This window comes from Cricetulus griseus, chromosome 2 (assembly GCF_003668045.3).
Source record: "Cricetulus griseus strain 17A/GY chromosome 2, alternate assembly CriGri-PICRH-1.0, whole genome shotgun sequence".
Lineage (NCBI taxonomy): Eukaryota > Metazoa > Chordata > Mammalia > Rodentia > Cricetidae > Cricetulus > Cricetulus griseus.
Genome location: NC_048595.1, coordinates 71,141,843 through 71,161,551, shown reverse-complemented (window position 1 = coordinate 71,161,551; position 19,709 = coordinate 71,141,843). Strand labels below are relative to the sequence as shown.

Here is a 19,709-nt window from a genome sequence, read left to right as displayed (position 1 = left end):
GACCCAAATCAGTCATAGTTCTGGAAGTAGAGATGTGGGTGGTATCTGACAATGGAAACTACTCTGCTATGGTGCTTTCTATACTAAGGGGAAATGTGGGGCTGATGGGGAAGTTATACACACAGTTAAAAATCTGATTAACTATCAAGAAACAAAGTCATAGTCTTCAGAGTTGACCCACCATTGTCTTTAATTCCAATGGATGACAAAGATAACATGTAAAGGAAAGGATGCCATCCTGCTCACAGACAAACACTAGGAAAACAAGAAATGTTAAGCGCACAGGCTTGTCTCTTCCACAGAAGGGTTGTATACACCTGCTTTCCACCTGGAGGCAGAAGTGGATGTTGTAAATAACCTGGTGACCTTTTTCTATCTGCACAGCCAGGCCTCACCTAAATCCCCCAGAATGTTTATCCCAGACTCTCCCTCTCAAGACCTTCATCATTAGCTTTCTTTCTCAGTAAGTAGAACTCCCCCTTAGGGGAGATGTCATAAGTACTTTACAGCCTGGTGAGGTAGGACCTTGAACATGGTAGAGGTCATTGTGTACTTTGCAAAAGAGTCCACATGTAGTCATTAAGCTTTCGTGTGCACAGGATGGTTACCAGGAATTTTTTTTTTCAAAATTTAACCCTTTTTAATAGTCTAAAGTAAATTAGCCTGGTATCCGGCTCTGGAAGTTTTAAACAGCTCAGATCACTAAGTAGTATCACACTAAATCTCCTTCCGGCTGCTCCTGGTTCATTTCTCTGCTGGCAGTAGAGCTTGCAGGGACTCCAACAGTAAGAACTTGCTGTCTCGATTGGCCTACTAAATTATGACTGTATTTGTGTGAATAGTGGAAGGGTTCTGACAGGGTGTGAAGGCTTGGACTCAGGTGGCGACTTTTGACAGGGTCAGATGGCTGTAGTGACATGCACACCAACATGTAGAGCAACATAATGATCATAAACCACCCCGATCTAAAGACAGTCTGTTAATACACCTTAGACCTCTAAGAATTGGGCCTGGCTCTGGAGGTTTGGGCAGGCAAAGTGTGCTCAGACTCACACCTGCAATGTCCTCACTGAGTGTTCCTTTTGGTATGCACATCCAGAGTCCCTGAAGCTATGAACCAATAGTATAAACTCAAAATGTTAAAAATGATGGTGCAACTTGGCCAAACACTTTTTTTAAAATATAAAGGTGATTGTGCTTTTAAAATATTCTTACAGTGTCCTGCCATTTAGGGCAGACTTCAAATAACTATCCTGTCATAGAGAAATGCTTATGAAAAAGAGGCTCAGCATTTCCAATACCAAAACAGCAACTCTAAAACCTCCACTATTCAAAATAATTTGAGTGTATATGTGGAAACCTCTACATCTAACCTCATATGATAGGTGGCAACAGAAATAGAGGTATATCATATAAAACTACTTTCCAGCTACATATGGTGTCTATGAAATAACATTTAGACAAGGTCTATTCCCAAGATATCTCAGTTCATATGTACAAATATCGTTTTTTAAAAAAGAGTAGGGTGGTGTTGGTGCATGCCTTTAATCCCAGCACTCGGGAGGCAGAGACAGGCAGATCTCTGTGAGTTCGAGGCCAGCCTGGTCTCCAGAGCGAGTGCCAGGATAGGCTCCAAAGCTACACAGAAAAACCCTGTCTTGAAAAACAAACAAACAAACAAACCCTGTCTCGAAAAACCAAAATGAATAATAAATAATAGCTGGGGGTTGTGGATCAGTGGAGGAACATTTGCATAGTATACAGGAAGATCTGATTTCAATATCCAGTTTAAAAAAAACTCATACATACACAAAAATTTCTTGATTGTTAGAAAAAATACTACATACAAAAATAAAGCGAAAATTCAAGTATAAAACATTTTGTTTCCTAGCATATTATATAATTAATACTCAACTCACACTTGCTTTATTTATTTTCATACGTGTTTAATCTTTACATTAAATGCCTGCCAAAACTCTATAAGTTGGCTAAGTACAGCTTTTGTGGCCAGTATTAGAAATAACATATGATTTTTGCTGTCACTGAACATGTGTGCTTACAATGTCTCGATAGTATGCTATGATTTGCCTGACAACAATTTATGATAAAATCTGGGATAAAAACAATTGGTAGGTACCAACCAAGGGGAAGATAATCTGTTTATCAAATCAATGACCTTCCATGAGTGTATTGACTTAGCAGTCATTGAGAGAAATTCAGTTCCTTAAAGACTAGTAACATCTTAATATAACTTATATACTACTTAAAATGAGATAAATATAAATCCTCTACTATGTTCATAAATTTGTTTCATAAACTAATAAGACATAAAGAGAACTTTGCTTTATAAGATACAATTGCTTCTAGGGAAAAACAACGTTTTGACTCGGTTTTATGGTCAGTACTATCTTAAACAAAATATTTCCTAATAGTGTTTCTCAGGCAAGCATTTAATGACAGACTTAAATTTTACTTTTATTGTAGGATTTATCAAAATAGGGGATTTGAACAAACTATGTTCCTTTATAACCAAAATTTACCATTTTTATTCAGTGAACTAGTGTTTTACAGTGTAAAATACAAGAAACAAGTGGGTTATTTTTGTTTTTTTAATTTTTTTGTTTTGGCTAGGTTGTATGTAGATATTTGCTTATTTATTATGACGATAATAAACATATACATAAATATAAAGGTGGGATTTACCAGCATTGGTGCAATTACTAGCACCAATGGGTGATAGGAGCTGCAAGCATGACCTCTTAAAGTCCATCCCGCTACTGTGCAGGCAGTTTGAGTCTGCTGCTGATACCACAATCTCTGATACATTAACTTCTGAGTTTATTTTTGCTTTTCACAGACCATCAATCATCTACCAGCCATGTTTTCTTTCAGGCAAAACAACTAAGGTCAGCCGCATACTGAAAGGCAGCCTTAGAGCTGTGGCCTCTGCTTTTCAGTTCTGACACTCAATGGTTGTGTTTGGATATCTTTGTGATGGGAAGGGGGAGCAGGACAACAAAAGCAATCATGGTGGTGGCTGGTACTGGGTCCCCCACTCTTGGTTACCCTTCCTTCTCCTATATATTGGACAGAATACAGGCTTCTCTTGACAGTGAACTCAATTTGCTTTGCTGGGAAGATGCACAAATATGAACATATACCTGTCGGTCCATCCATCCATCCATCCATCCATCCATCCATCCATCCATCCATCCATCCTCGCCCCCTCTTTCTCTCTCCTTATACATTACCATCTTTTACAGTGTCTTTTTATCTCACTTATTTTTGCCTTTCTAGTGGCCATGGACCAGAGTGGGAAAATCATCAGTAAATAAATTTTGCAATATTAAAAAAATACTGTTAACTGGTAACTTTTATCTGAAAGATAAAGGTCTTTGCTATCACAGTCCCTGGCATCTGATATACAGAAATTGTGACAATAATATGAAAAGATCCACAGGACATGAAAGGCAGATTTCATGAACAGGCAATGGCTTAACATACATTGAAATCTGTAGACCAGGATGAAATCTATAGCGTGAACTAGTAAACTGCCAAAAGGGAGGAAAATTCATACTCTAACTTGGAAAAGGCCTCTGTTTACATATCTCAAAATTAAAGCAGAGAATGGTGTGTATGGTTCCCTAACTATGCACCTACTGCATATTTGCATTTAGAGGGATGCACAAAAGCTAAAGCCCACGAGGGCTTGTGTAGAGTCTTGGAAGGCAGATACACAGGTAAGGTATTAGCAGTGATAAAAAAAAAGTCCTCTTTATTTAATACATGCTAAAAAGAAGAATTGAAATTCATGATATAAAGTGTATTATTATCTGAAAAACCTTTGTTTGACCATTTCCCACTTAAAATTATCAAAAAATTAATACCTGTAAAACTTTAAATATAGGTGAATAGTGGTTTAGGCAAAACCTATATCCAATGTCAATAAGCATTATTTTTAATTTTCTGAAATTCCCTCCATTAGAAATATGTGCTCCTTTTGTAAGTATAAGCAAGGTATACTGGGAAGGTAGTCAAAAGTCACGTGGAGTTTACAAAAAAATAAAAAAGCAATTATTTCTTTGCAGTGAAGTTCAACAGACACAGTTCACGTTTGCCAATTAGATGCCTAGATGTCAACCATCCCTAACTCACAAATCATTTCTTCTAGGAAAAGGCTTGTAAGGCTTAGTAAGTTAAATACTGTATTTATATTTTGTGTGTACTTGTGCGTGTTTCCTCCTGTGGGTCCTGGGGACAGAACATGGATTGTCTGGCTTGAAAGGAGTAGCCCTTACCTACTGAGCCATCTCAGTGATCCTACGGTTTCTTCTAAAAGCTTCTTTTATAATTTATCTTTTTCTCTTTTTCACATAACATACGCATTTGTAAAAGTTTTATGAAAATATCTGTAAAAGTATTTTTCTAGGAGTTAATAATTTTAATGTATTCCTTTACTTCTTTTCCTCTCTCTTCTACTCATTCTGCCCAACTTATTCTGCTGAGGGCAGGAGAGTAACATACCTCTATCTGGATTTGACTTAAATTTATAAAGTTACTGCTGGTGTTAGAAAGATATCTAACTGCCCACCCCATAATAATGCTGACTAGCCCAACACACAAATAACTGAGGACCTACTGATGTAAGATTTAATTGTCTTAATGGATTAAGTAGCCTAGTTTCTCCCAAATGCATCCCGTCTATATACTGTGCTGTGAACTTTAACTAAGAAATACATAGTTGTGGATGATATTAACAAACAGGAGAGTCTGTGCCCTCCTGGCTTTCTCTGATGATCAAGTAGGGCTTTAACATCAGGACTAGATTTTTGTCCAAAATTTTACAAGTATGCTAACACAAAATTCTGTCTTAGCTAAGCAACAGTGTACAGAATTCTGATTCCCTTATGATCACAATGTGTCTGTGGTATTGTTAAACTGTCAGAATACTGTCATGTGACAACTGGACCATCCATCAAATTTGAAAAAAAAAAATCTGACTTCTCAGCTTTAGACTTTTTAATGAGAATAAACAAAATGTAACTTACTTATCATTCACAAATTTTTTTAAAAAAGAAAATTAAATAGAATCAGGGGGTTATACAATGAACTTTCCTCTATCCTGCACAGCTGATGGAGTGTCACATGGTAGTGTATGCTTGCTACTTTATCATTCCTAAGAGCCTGTCACATGTGGCATTGCCTGCTCTCCCGGGGACATTCTGGGGTAGGTCCTTGGTATATAAATCACAGTTTTCTTATTTCACTGCATGTCATATTTTTTAGGAGTGAAGACATGGGTTATTAATTTTCCACTTATGCATGTCATTAACAAATATCCTCAACTGTTAATGTTGCAAGGGAACAAGTAATTACAGATTAATAGGTATGATGCATATAACACATTTCACATAATGAAATACAGAAAATTTCGAATAAAAAGTAGAATCATAGCACCAACAAAATCTAATCAAGGATCACTTTAGTTTGTCATCTGAGAAAAATCATGATTCTTGAATAAGAGGGGAGGAAAATACACTTACTTGGTGTACAGTTCCACCTTCTGTTCTCAGATATTTTTTAAGGCATTTCACAGTCACTGGTGGAAATCCATACGGGCTGAAGAAAATGGCCATATTCCTACACATTTGCCACTAGCAATTCAGTCTATTTCATTTGTAAATGGCCAATTATTTGGACATCAACCCATCTTATACAGAAAGGAATCAAGTTTAAGTGGATTTTTCCTCCAAGCTAAAGCATAAGACAAGGCTTCCTGAATGAGAGGCTGTGCAGGGTGGGGCAGGAAATCTCTTCTGTGCTACTCTTTTCCTTTACTATGTTTCCTTTCTTCATTTTCATCACATTTTCCCACTTTATGCCACTCTCCATTCAGCAACAATGGTAACTCTAGGCAAATGATACCTTACTGTACACTTTAATCTCCACTTTTAATTCAGTGAATTCTTAAGTGCCACAGCAATGATACTTCAGCTGTAACTCATGATAGTTTGAATTTAGCCTACTTTCTCCAGAAGTGGATCCAACATTCCCACATGCATTAAGAAAATGCATTAAGAGAATGTTTGGGTTGGTCACATTAGTAAAAAAGCAACCACAGAAGTTAAAGGCACCTGAAGATGGGATCTTTCGGGAAGAGACACTGCTATTTTCTTGCTCATCATCACCTGTTAGTCATTCCTACAAGTGGCTCCCTGTCATGGTTTGCCTTTCTGAGGGACTGCTGTCGGCTATAGGAATAGATGGTGGCATTCACATGTGCTTTTCTTTTGATATCTGACTACTTAATTCAACACTGCACTATGATTCAGTGTCTTCTAGAAGGTCATGGTTGTTTTTAGTACAGAGCACATTTCACACAGAGGCAGTGCACAGCAGCATCAGAGAGCAATCTGTTTCCTCAATGGATTACTGAGGATAAACAATGTGATGTAGGGAAGAATTTGGCTTTTGGGTTCCTCTATGGATTGAGTTAGGTGAGTGAGAAAGTACATGAATTGCTGGGCCAATCATTAAGAAGCTGACTATATTCTGTAGCAGTCAGTATACTTCCATTTTAAAAATGAAGCAAAGTAGAGTTACTATAACAATTTATTTTTATATCAAATTGCCTTTAAAAAGCACCATGAGGATGCATGTAGAGGGCAGCAATGACCCTGGAATAGAACTCAGATACGTTCACCCATCATGGACAAGTTCACAGACTACATTGATCAGTTATGTAAATGTGTATGCATTAGACTTTTGGTTTTATGAACATTTGCTCTGCCATTTATGCTTGTGAAGGCATATGCTTGCCTTCAAAAAGGCAAATGTAAAGAAGCCTAACCTCATTTAAATCAAAATTTTTGAACAACTCAACATTTGTGATGTTTGTATAGCCACCTTGAAAATGTGGAGCAGCTCTTTCATTTGGAGCTAGTAGTTACTGTGTTCATCATATGCAAAAAATTATGCTAAACACAATAAGCCATGCATTCTCACAGTTCAAAGCAATTCATTGAGAATGTACAGTTTAATACCTACAGTGTATCACATTTGGAGTTAGAGAATTCAGACAATAATTAGAAAGAAAAGACATCTGCCGGCAATGTGTGGTATATTACTGCAACCAAATTTTAATCCCAAAGACCCTTTTAGACAATGCTTTGCCTTGCTCACTAAGGAAAGGTACTTAGATAGGACTGCTCAGTGTGATGTCCTGACTGTCATTTGATATTTGCCATTCACTTGACATGAACAGTTTGGGCAGAAAAAAGCAAAGTAGATCTAGTCTTAAAGTAATATTATTGTACAACTATTCCTCAGCAGAATAGTATTGTTTTCTCTGTTGAAGCACTTATTATTTTTTTATTTTAAGAAAACATATATATTTCATGTTTCAATTTGTTCAAATGTCTCTATAGCCTGAAATATAAATTGGTCAGTGAAATTTAGTATAATTAAATTTTTAAAAGAAATAAAAATACTTATTCACTTGATCGATCCTTCCCTTTCTCCTCTCCATCAGTCTCCCCTCTTTCCCTTTTCTTTCTCTCTTCACTTCCTACATTCTTCTTTCATGGTACCATAAACACAGATAGCAAAGTATGAAATAAATATGCCAATGAGAAGAACAATTGCCATATTCATCTATTTACTCATGCATTTACTTTATAAGATGAGAAAGCAGATTGGTATCACTGAACATAAATAAACCATGTCATTCTCATTAAAATGATAGATACTTTTCTAAAGGCTGAGGACAAATGATACATCTTTCTCTTCTCTGTCTCATTTCAAATTTCACAAAGTGCTTAAACTCTCCATTGTCTGTATAGGTGAACTTTAACAATATTAAAACAAAATATCTGGATGGACAAAATGGTTCAAAACTCAGTTATGTATCATTTCTCAAGGCAATGGCAATTAGACAAGGACACTCTGTGACAGATGGGGTGAACCACTTACCTGGTGTTTGAAAGTTAAGGCGCCTCAGCTCTACTGGGTCTGTTGGGTGATGTGAAGGGACCTCCTTATTGTTTGGTAAGCTGCTCTTTCTGGACTCCGACTCTGCCCTCTTCCTATAGGGGAACAATTAAAATTTAAGATTTAAGATGAGGAAAATAATCAAAGAACTAAGCAACCAACTAGTCCATCCACCATTCTTCCCTCAACATTTTGGTTTCAAAGTTCTTACACAGCTTTATGATTAAAATGCTCTGTGACCTTCTTCAGGTGCTTTTGTCCCATTAGTGGAAATAATCCCAAATCTCTCTTCAGTTTGGTGGCTAAATAATTAATTCAGGTCATCTCATTTTCGGTTGGCATGGAGAGCACTGTTAGAAGTACCCAGATCCTTGCTCCTATATTCTCTTGTCTACTAATACTATTTATGGTGAATAATAATGTATGCCTCTAGTAGACAAAACTAACATTTTACCATGGGAAAATTGCCTGGCCTCAAAGTAAACAACTCAATCTATTCCTACCCCAGCCCCTTTCTCTTTTAAAAGAATATATAACTGGTGGCTAAGTGCAGTAAATATATTCCTAAATATTAAGTTATCCTAATACCTAGAGAGAGAGTTGGGGCTACAAAAGGCAAACATCCTCTTTGTTTCTCAAACTGGAAGGAAAAATGATTGTAGTGGGTGTGTATAGTTTTGGTGTTATGTAACGAAATTTAATATTTTGTTAATGGCAGTCAATCACAGAAAGACAAGAAAAAAGTAATTTTATTTCACACAATTGTCAACTCCCTGATGATCATTCAAGACACCCGAACAGGTTTTTCTATAAGTGTTATTCTTCATATAATTCACCTTCTCCTGTTTAAATGCTGACATAATTAGATATACTCTATTAAGTTTCCAAAAAATAAACACATTTTCAAATAAATGTTGCAATTTATTCATTCATTTTCTTCCAAACTCAAATAATTTCTTTTAGAGAGTTAGATGAAAACCCCATTTAGCAAATGGAAGCATTTCTCAGATTGCCCTTTTCAAAATATTGATACTAGCATACTATAGTCAGAGTTGTTTCACCTCATCCCTGTTCAAAGCAAGAATTCTTGTTTTGGGAAAGGTGTGCTTCAATGTGTTTAGGGTATCCTGTGTACTTTTCATATGACTGTGGAACAGACAACTGGCAAGCATTGTTCTTGTCATATTCTCTCCTGCAATGCTATACAGATTAGTCAGAGAATCTTTTCATCGCTGCTCATCTATAAAAAATAGATGAGGGAACGAAATGAAGACGGACGCACAGAGGATGTGCAGTTGACCTACTCAACTTAAATGCTTTGGTGAAATATCCCTGATATAATGAATTTTCTTGGGTGGGTCCTATTAGGCACCCTGTCCTCTAAGTTCCTTGTATTAACCTATCTCAGGACTACATTTTCCTACCTAAATGTGTCAGGGATAGCCTTAGGAGAGAATTACTGCCATGCCAAGCCACACAGTCAGTCGAAGGAAAGTGATGATATTGAATTGTGCCCGAGGTACTGGCACCTCCAGTTACAGGGAATGAAAATGAAAAGAAGAGGTGGAGAATTGGAAAGAGTAATGAAAAAGATGACAGGGGCTTAGGACCCATGTGAAAAGAAGGACATGATGATCACTTTTGGAGTAGCAATCATGCAGTGGGTATCAGTCTCACAACACTGAGATACTCATTTTATCACTGAAGATGCAGCCTTGCTTAATGAATGCCAAGGAGTTCTGCTAGCCAGTAAGTCTCAGGGGATACTCACAGCTGGTCCTTTCATGTCACATACCAGGGCTTTTCTCAGGCTTGGGCCTTTGTACACACAGGTACACTTCTTTACTGATGTGCCAGACCCAATGACTAAAACCTGCATCTTTCTTCCTTTCCAAAGTGACTATACTGCTATTTATTCAAGGGCATGGAAAGCAGAATTAGAAATATCCGGGAAAGGAAACTGTTTCACTCTTGAGAGAATTATCAAACAGCCTCCTTATCTTCTTTTTCCCAGAGGCCAGGCTGAGTGACACTGGCTATGCTGAAGGAACATTCTATAATGAAATTCAACCAATTTTTTTGTAGTAGGAAAGCTGGAAATTACACCAGTTGTCAGGACAGGAGCCTCAGAAAGATCATAATAAGGGATTAAAATTACAAATCATACATTCCATATAATTGCAGTTCATGATGGACTGAAAGGGGCTCCTGGATATCTAATAGCTAATTTTTCTTTTGGCCTGTCTGTTCAAATTCGATGGCTACCAAGATCAAAGCTCTGTTAGCTTTGTTTGATGAAAACCAAAGCACAATTGTGGCTGCTTATAACCTTACAACTAGTAGAAACATATTTACTGGAATTGGAGTTTTTCAAACACATAAAACATGTCTGAGAAAGAGTGAGAAGACACAGTATTGGTTATGATCAGTGACCATTCTAAGTAGTTTACTTGTTTTTAAATACTTACAATTATAAAATATGAAGAGGATGGAATAGCTTATACCAGGCCTAGCATGAATGTATGCCATAGCATTTTTCTAGATAAATGTTTTAAGGTTCCATCATTTCATTTTCAATTATAAACTATAACAGTGGCCAGAAACATTCCAATTTTACCTGTTATAGTTTTCCTATTAAGGATATCCAATTTTACTTTCAGTTTACTTTTTAAAATAACAAGTATGTACCATACAGAGAAATTGTACATTTAAAGAGAGACTGGAGATCATATGACATTCCACAATGATCAAAACTGCTGTTTTTATTTTCCTTTTACATAGCTCCCATTGAGGAAGGATGTCAGAGCACATTGAGTTTGTTTAGAAGATTGTATTCAGCATCTGGAAGCAGGTTTTGAACACAACACCTTTATGAAAACTCTGCTTTTAATATTTAGGGAAAATGGTTCATACTTTACTGTTTTGATGTCCCTACTTATGTTCTCAAATCTATCTGGCTGCATATCAGCTAGAAGTGGTCTTCTCAGTTCCTTCACTGATGAAAAAGAAGATGATGTTTTAATTTTTGGTCTAACTCTAATGTGAGTGCAATGAGGAGGAATTATAAACTGTAAAAGTGTCTGCATAGTTGCAATGGAACCTGACAACAAGAAACAGGTTCCAAGTTCTTTGTGTTTTGGCTAAAACAAAAATAGTTTATACTTTTCTGCAGGATTAAAGGCAACTTGTGATGTCCACTAAGGGAGACCCTCTTCTGGAGGTTTAACAGTCCTGTCATTTCACTGTTGCCTGCTGGGCAACATAGGGCAATTTTAGAGGCATCAATGTAAAGTGATTTTCAAAATTAAATGTGTACGAAATCAGCTATGAGGGCACTTTAAAATATAGGCTCCTGTGTCAAAGCTGAGGACTCTCATCTCAGGTGAGAATTAAGAATTTCTGTTTCTGGAAAGTTGTCAGGGAATAATGATTCCAGTGCAAGCTGGCCAAGGCACCACACTCTAAAGACCACTGAAGGTAGTGCTGGCAGATGACCTCTGAGATCCTTCTTTTAGCTGAATTTCAATCAAGTGTTTATGTGGGTAAATATGTATGTATTTGCAAAAGTAGAAAGCAGTCTGGAATCATCTTTAAGTATATTTTAGCTATTGTTATTACTGTTACTTCAAATCAGGGCTGGGTGACACAGGGATAATTTTGGCTTTGGTAAGAATGTTCTCTAGGGGGTACAAACAAACAAAACAAAAGGTCTACAGGACAACTCACATTTCCAACCTGCAGACACATTAACACACACATATGCTCATTTACCCCTGAACACAAAACTCAGACTGGCTTTACTTCTTTCTAAATTTGGTTTTAATGAAATACATTGTTTTCTTCTCATAAAGGCAAAATATGTCCCTCATTAGCATTTTAATATCCAAATTTTCACCTGTGTGTAGGCTCTGTCCAGCTTCCACTTGCTAGGAAGGATCTTTTATGCTGGTCCCCACCCTCACCTCATAAACACTTCAAGTCTGTCTGTATCTTAGTTTTTCCTTACTGAGCATAGAAGGGGTTTGGTCTCTATTCCTCACCTGTCAGGTTTACTGCTCCATTTAATGCAGCACAAAATAAATAAATAAAGAAAGGGGAAAAAAAGAAAGGCTTAATGTTAGTTGGCCAATGGTAACAAGAGTAACCATGACAACCAAGTTTTTAAAAGTAGTGCTCACAAGCAGAGACACATACCTCACACATATTAGCAAACAATAGTGCATCAAAATGTTTACAGGCCGTGAAGTAAATGGAGGCCATGAGACTATACCACTGAATAAAGAATATGTGGTTTCACTGGTGCATTCACTTACTACTTTGCAAAAATGCTGCTAAAACTAATACAGCAAGTATATGATGACCATGATCTTTAATTTTTAAGATCTAACTCAGGAAAACAACTGATGTTCTAAATGAAAATACAACAGAATTTCAGAAATATAAAGCCTTTAGCTAAGAAGCATGTCATTCTTTAATGATATGAAATTCTGCAAGTTGCACTGCACTGAGTAAAATTTTGAACATTGGAACATTACACCACAATGAAATAAAGTAGCAGAAATAATTTTTCCAACACTTCTTGACAAGTAAGGCAATCATAAGTCTTTTTATAATAATGGGTTAAAGACATTTTTAGTACTGAAAAATAAAATACTTGTGATTATAAATCCAAAGTGCATGACCCTTCTGTATAGCTCAGCTAATTCACAAAAGCATTTTCTTACTAGCCACATAAAAGACAGACATTTCCTCTTGGGGTGCTACTTTCTGTAAACACACCCACCAGTCACTCATAGGTGCTTCCACCTGTAATGATGCATCGACTGTTTAAATATGAAACTGTTTTCCAGGGACTACAGCTTTCTCCAGAAAGAATGAATCTGAATAATATTCACTTGGTGGCAGCGGGTAAAGTGCTTTCTGTGTTGGATGTTGGAGACACAAAACTATAGACAATGCATTCCATTGCTCAAAGAAAGAAAAAAATTCACATTTATCTCTATAAACACACACAGAGTGAAGGATGACAATGATACCACGTTTATTTTAGTAGTTCTTTCTGGGTTTAAGTGTAAAGTGATTTACCAAGTGTACTGAATAACAGACCAAAACAACCCTATGTACATGTTTCTCACTTCCTTTTTGATCAATGAGTTATTAGAGACAGGGGTGTAGGGAATCTTCTCTGTGTGGAAGAGAAAGGCTACTTGGAAATGTATACGAAAGGATGGAGAGTTAACTAACAGAACACTTCTACAGGATTGCTTGATTTAGCCTGTACATGCACTCATACTTATTTAAATATCTATATTAGAAGGCTTGAAAAGCAGGTAATATTATATCATGGGCCAAGATGAAATTGATAGGAAACTATATAATAAACAGTTGGATGAAAGTAAATTTAATATTATTGGACACATATAAGATCATGTATCCAATATAACTCTGTTCTGGGCACTTGGGAGGCAATGAGAAACAAGAGATGCAACAGGTTCTATCATCAATAGCTGGAACTACAAGGACATAGAATGGGGGATTTCAGGATAGCCTGGATAGAGGGAGGAGAGGCAGGATCACAGATATAAAAGATGAAGAGAGTGATCAAGACAGGAGGAGTGACAAGGAGTGAGGATTGGAACTCCAGGTAGGGGAGTCTGCTGGGTGTCAGGAGGCAGCACTGACTCTGAGCTAGCTATGGACTTAGATTTCTTCACAAAGTATAATGGCTACAATGATATTCCTGATGATCAGTTAGAAATTCTTCTAAGTTGATGTGCAAACCAGAGACTCCAGGAACAGCTGGGAAAGGTAAAATTAGTTGTTCTGTCTCACCTACCTCATGATTTACAGACAAGTAACTGAGGATAATGACAGAAATTTCACTCTTCAGGGGCTAAGCTATCATGTCCAAGGAAGTTATTCCTGAATTATAGTATGCCTTGTATTTTGAGCTTCATTTCCCATAGCATGACATAGAAAAAGACACTATCATCTACCTTGAATGTTTTCTGATAAATTAAAGTTAATATTTTATTTTAAAATGTTTACTTTCTTTATAAATAATTCTCAGGCTGCATTAGAAATAATTAGTGAGTGTTACATATGTAGCATTGCAGAGTAGATAGATGTGGAAGAAATAAGTGGTGAATTTTAATTTTAAGTGGTAGATGGATGATGGTAAGCTGGGTTTATACATCACAATTAGATACACACATATACATATAAAATAGAACAACATAAGGCCACTTCTATTACCTTTTTATACTCCCAGATTATGGAATAGTATTGTTAAAAAGCTCACTTGTCTAATGCATTTCTTTTCTTTGTAAATGATGAAGCTTGTGGTGGTGACAAGACTTTCTAGCCCTTCAGCCATAGAAGTTGACCTTGACCACAGAGTTGCTGATTTATATCCCACTGTCTTCCTAGGCTTGTTAGCATCTTATTTCTGAATTTATGTTGTTGAGTCATTGGGTAAATGAATTATAAAAATCTTTACAAATAAATCATAATAAGTAATATTTCTAACTCTAGATATCTACCAATTGCAGTTTAATATTCTTAAAAGTCAGTAGGTAGGTTAGTGCCCTTACAAAGCTTCAGTAATAGTTTTATCACTGGTTATCAATGTATTAGAGATATAAAAATTATCCAAATAAAAGAAAAGTCAAATAAACAGAGTGATATAAAGTCGTGTCACATTTCCACACCAATGTAATTATTAAGAAAAACCTCAAAGCCTCAAGTTGCAGGGTAAAATACACTTATTAATTTGGCAAGCCATCCAAAACTACTGGCTATTTCACACAAGCAGTCATCCTGTGAGAAGGTGTATCTGGTAAAGACAATTATCAAGTCAATGTGACCCAGTTCTTTTTTATGCCTTTGATATATCTAGACATTATTTGCTTAAGGAAGCAAAATATTCATATTTTCTTAGTTATAGTGATGGCAATGACGATACTTTCAATTTTGAATCATTATCAATGATCTCTATATAACCCGAAAGGCACCTAAAAGACAGAGTGAGGTACATATTACATAATTAACTTTGTTCAGATCCAAGCTATAAAAGACACCATTCATTGAGTAAAGATTTCCTCTTGAACTGCCTCATGATAATCAAGAAGGACATTGTTGGTTCTACTTAAATTTCAAGTCAGAAACGTTTTTTAGTGCTGAAGCAAGCATTTCTATTTCAGAAATGCTCCATGGCCTTCAGATGGTTAGCTAAATATACTTAGCATTCGAGGATGTATGCATTTTCTGACAATCACATTAGACGATGCTACATGTGCACACGGAAAAATGCAACTCTTTTAACAGAGTCATGAAACGTTTAAATAAGATGCTTCCTCTTGCAGGATTAGGGAAAATTATAAATGAGTTGGCTCTTTTCAAGCATATGTAGATGAATCAAGGAAAATGTAATTATAGTTTTAAAAAATTATCAAGGTTATAGTTCCTAATTTCATACTTTTACATAATTAACTTACAGACACAATAGAATTACTTACTAATTGCCTGTCATATCATAATAAAACATGACCTGAAAATGAGGCATGCATTCTGCACATTTTGAGTATCAGAAATGTCACATGACATGGCCTAGAAACGGACCTGTGACTAGGTACTTTCTTCTTTCTGGCCAAATTCCAGTATAGGATGGGACCATTTGAATGAGTATCTTCTAGATAACAATGAGAAATCTAATTTGGCTTGTTTTTAAAAAGCCCAGCCTTTCTCTTTGGTCACTACTTGTAGGACACATATAGGAATGGGTACCAACTCCTGTCTCTGCTCATATAGAATCCATGAGTGGGCTGGAGCTTCTGGACAGCAACTTTCTTCTATTTTTATATTTTATACATAGGAGAGGTGAGAAAATGTAACAGCTTCCATTACGATACATACCAGTAAGATAAAGACTAAAATGGGGAGATTCAAACCATCAACTAAGGAGATTCTGTCACTGATCATGCACTCTCAGCTACTTTACAGCTTGAGGAATCGTGTGATGGCAGTGTTCTGAAGGGATCCATAGGGACTGATGGGATAATTAAGAATATTTATCTCCTAACTCCAAGATAGTATAGGCAACTTAATGGATCATGAATAAAAAATTTTCTTTGCCTTTTATCACTTAAGCTTTCTCTCTGTGTTGGAATAAATAGAATAGACATTTATAAGCAACACTTTTTCAGATAAAATCAGAGATCATGAAGAAAAAAAAGCCTATTCTATGAACATAAGAACAAAGGAATAATGGCAGAAATGACAAAATACTAATCAGGTCAATATTGAGACAAATAAGGACTATGTTTAGAAACTTGTTTTAATTAGATGACAGTACTTTCTGATCACCCTTTCTTGAACACTGATGAAAATTTAATAGTGAATGTTTTGCAAAAGATGCAGAGAAACTGAGAGGAAATTCATTCTTTATCCCTTTCTTTTTAAAATTCTTAATCATTTAGTTATATTTGCTAAGCCCTCACAAACAGCTAATAGGGAAACATTTTAGCACATTACATTTATGAAATGAATATAAATGTGTAACTGTGTGTTTCAGAAATAATCATCTAAAAACCAAATTAAAGCTTGCATGGGATGAGCTGTTTGGGATGTATCAATATCTTGCTATCATGAAAACTGTTCATCAAAATGCATCATAAAATATGGAGGCTGAAAAAGTACACTCTGTACGATAAAAGACAACACCACAAGCTCAGTCATCTCAATTCCTAGGCATAACAACAACATGTTTTCCAATATTAGTTACTGGGATTTCTTCAAATATATAATATAAAATTCAACACAAAATCATAGAAAATTGTTTTATTCTTCTAAATCAATATAGTTCTCAAAGTCACAATTAAACTATAGAGCAGACTTACCTTTTATACAGAAGAATAGCAATCACAATACAGATGATAAAGACCACAGCAAGGACAGGACCTACGACCCATATCAAGCCTTCCTCTTCATCTGTGATTGGCTGTGGATCCAGATCCATTGACACAACAGGGTCGGAGTATGGGCTGGTTGCATACATCTTCTAAGGTTAAACAGAGTTCAATCTAGTTAGAAAATACTATCTTTCTCAATGATATTTTTAGTGCTAATATAAAGAAAACTTATAATGTATTTCATTATAATAAAGGAAACAAAATAACAAGCAAGCATGAGAGGAATGGACATTATACAATGCGGGAAATGAAAGAAATATAACAAAATAATTTTCAATGGTGTAAATGACTTCAAAGGTACTTTACCATGGACTTTACATACATAATTTAATGAAGTATAAAATACCAACAAGTAAGTATCAATTCTGGGCTGACATTGTTCCTTTCAAGAATCATAGGCTGTCTAACAACGCCAAACCCTGTCCAACAACAGGCATTAGGCACCTTCATCTGAGCTGTTAGTAGGGGTTATCCAAATGATTCTCCAGACAGGATAGTGCTGTTTCCTTTGGTTGCCTCCTGGAAGTCAAAGGTAAGTTCCTATTGCTAAAGACACTATGCATTTCAGACATGAGATTCAGAGAATCAGAGCTGGATCTGACCTGAAATCCTCCTCCCTGAACTCTAGTATTCATGGTACCAGAAGGAACCATACAAGCTTTTAAAGGAGGGAAACAATCAATAGTCCTACCCAGCTATGATACCCATGAATCATGACATGGCATGGTAACTCTAAGGGTGAAGTAGTAGCAGATGCGCTTTGGTGGTAACCAACAACACTCTAATTGGACTTAAGGCCCACTCATCAAAAGAGAAAGCACACCTGGTACTTCAGCAAACCTAGCCAATTACCTGCAGCTAGTGAAGTCATAGATCTGGAAGGACAATCTATTAATACTCATTTTATGAAATCAGCAGAATCCGTAACTCCACTCTAAGTATTTATCCTAACACCTACAGATAAGTGCAGTTCTCATCCCTCATCAAAGGAAACTTCTCTTTACAAAAAGAAGAGAACAACCACTGCAGGAAACCACAACTGAGAAAATGAGGAGTAGTGGAGACCAATTTCAACTGATACATGCAAAACCATGCCTGCACCTAAAGCACAGGGAGCACTGAAGAAGAGGGAGGAGAATGATAAGGATGTAAGAGCCAGAGGAACAGGAAGTTTACTATGAGATTGGGTCAGCGGTGCCATATTCATGAAATTCTACCAGTATGGCTGCCTAATAACAAGAATATGAACAGACATGCTAATTTACGAGGACAATCTTATAAGGCTTATACTCTACATAAAGAATTAAAGGCAACTAAGGAACGCTGAGAAATGAGAAATAGTCTTCCCTAGGGAAGAGAGCACCATTTGATTATTCAATACCAAATGGTCTTCCCAGACAACATACACATACCAGAGTAGGTTGTATTTATATGTTTAGGAATACACATACACACACACACACACACACACACACACACACACACACACACACACACACACACACACCACACTACTAATTTAAAAAATAGGTCATGAATTTGAGAGCAAGGGGAGTACATAGAGTGTTGAAAGAAATAGGGAAAATAATGTAAAAAAAGAACTATGTCTTAAAAAAGAATAAACATTGTCTTAAATAAACTATGTCTTAAAAAACAACATTCAATGATCATTTGCATGGTAGTAATATATTAATTGCTTTGTGAAGATAAAGATGCTAGAATTGGGTATTCCCAATCCAAAACATTGAGTCCAAATGCTCTGAAATATAAAAGATTTTGACTGGTTCCAGGGTATTTTACAGATTTGGAGGGTTTGAACTGTTAAAATCTAAGCAAACTTTCCAATGAGCAGACATCAACACTCTGAAATCAGAAACACCATAGTTCCAAGATCTTGGATATGAAACAATCCATGAAGTTACAGAGATCAGCACTGGCAAACATATCCATCAGAAAACAAACCATTATTTCATGCAAGGTTAGAGTGCACAGAACTTCTAAGTACTCCACATTTCTAGGACATTTAAATCTACACTTACAAAAAAGAATGCCAATTAGAAATAAAGATGTATGGAACTCTTGGTACAGCTTTGTGAAGCAGAATTATTAGAACTTGAGGGATTTAATAGTTTCTAGTTACATTCATGACAGCTACCAATTAGAAGTTCATATACACGTTTCCAAAAGGAAATTGATCACATATCTTTAAAACACAATTACTCAATAAAGAAACGGGCTTTGTTTCTGCAATATCCTATTTCTTTCTATTTTGTTCCGTTTAAAACGAAGGGTGTGGTAGCACATGCCTTTAATCCCAGTTTTTCGGGATGCAGTGGCAGGTGGATCTCTGAGTTCAAGAGGAGCCTGTACTACAAAATGAGTTCCAGGACAGCCATGGCTGCTACACAGAGAAAACCTATCTCAACACACACACACACACACACACACACACACACACACACACACACACACACACACACACACACAAACACACACACAATAATAATAATATAAAATGAAGCACTTCCTTGACCCCACCCCTTTTCAAGTCCTTTGTTTTACTCTACTCCACAAGTCAATCCATACCCACTAGTTGCAGGTGTCACCTTCCATTTACTCATCTGTTTTCAGTTAATTGTGACCTTTTAATATATCATTTACTAAATCTAATTGTCTTTCTTGAGTCCTTAGGTTTTATGTATCTTTTCAGATTTGTCCTGCAGAGCAAGACTTAATAACTCCCTTCCTGGC

The 19,709-nt window shown here is 36.3% G+C and overlaps 1 protein-coding gene across 1 annotated transcript in view; it reads right to left on the bottom strand.

Annotated features, from left to right (window-relative positions):
- Nucleotides 1-19,709, bottom strand: part of Ptprd (protein tyrosine phosphatase receptor type D) — a 366,069-nt gene that overhangs the window by 100,112 nt on the left and 246,248 nt on the right. The window contains 4 exon segments of the mRNA XM_035438957.1: nt 2,779-2,815; nt 7,972-8,084; nt 12,030-12,041; nt 16,887-17,044. Of these exon segments, the coding sequence (XP_035294848.1) occupies nt 2,779-2,815; nt 7,972-8,084; nt 12,030-12,041; nt 16,887-17,044 (320 nt within the window).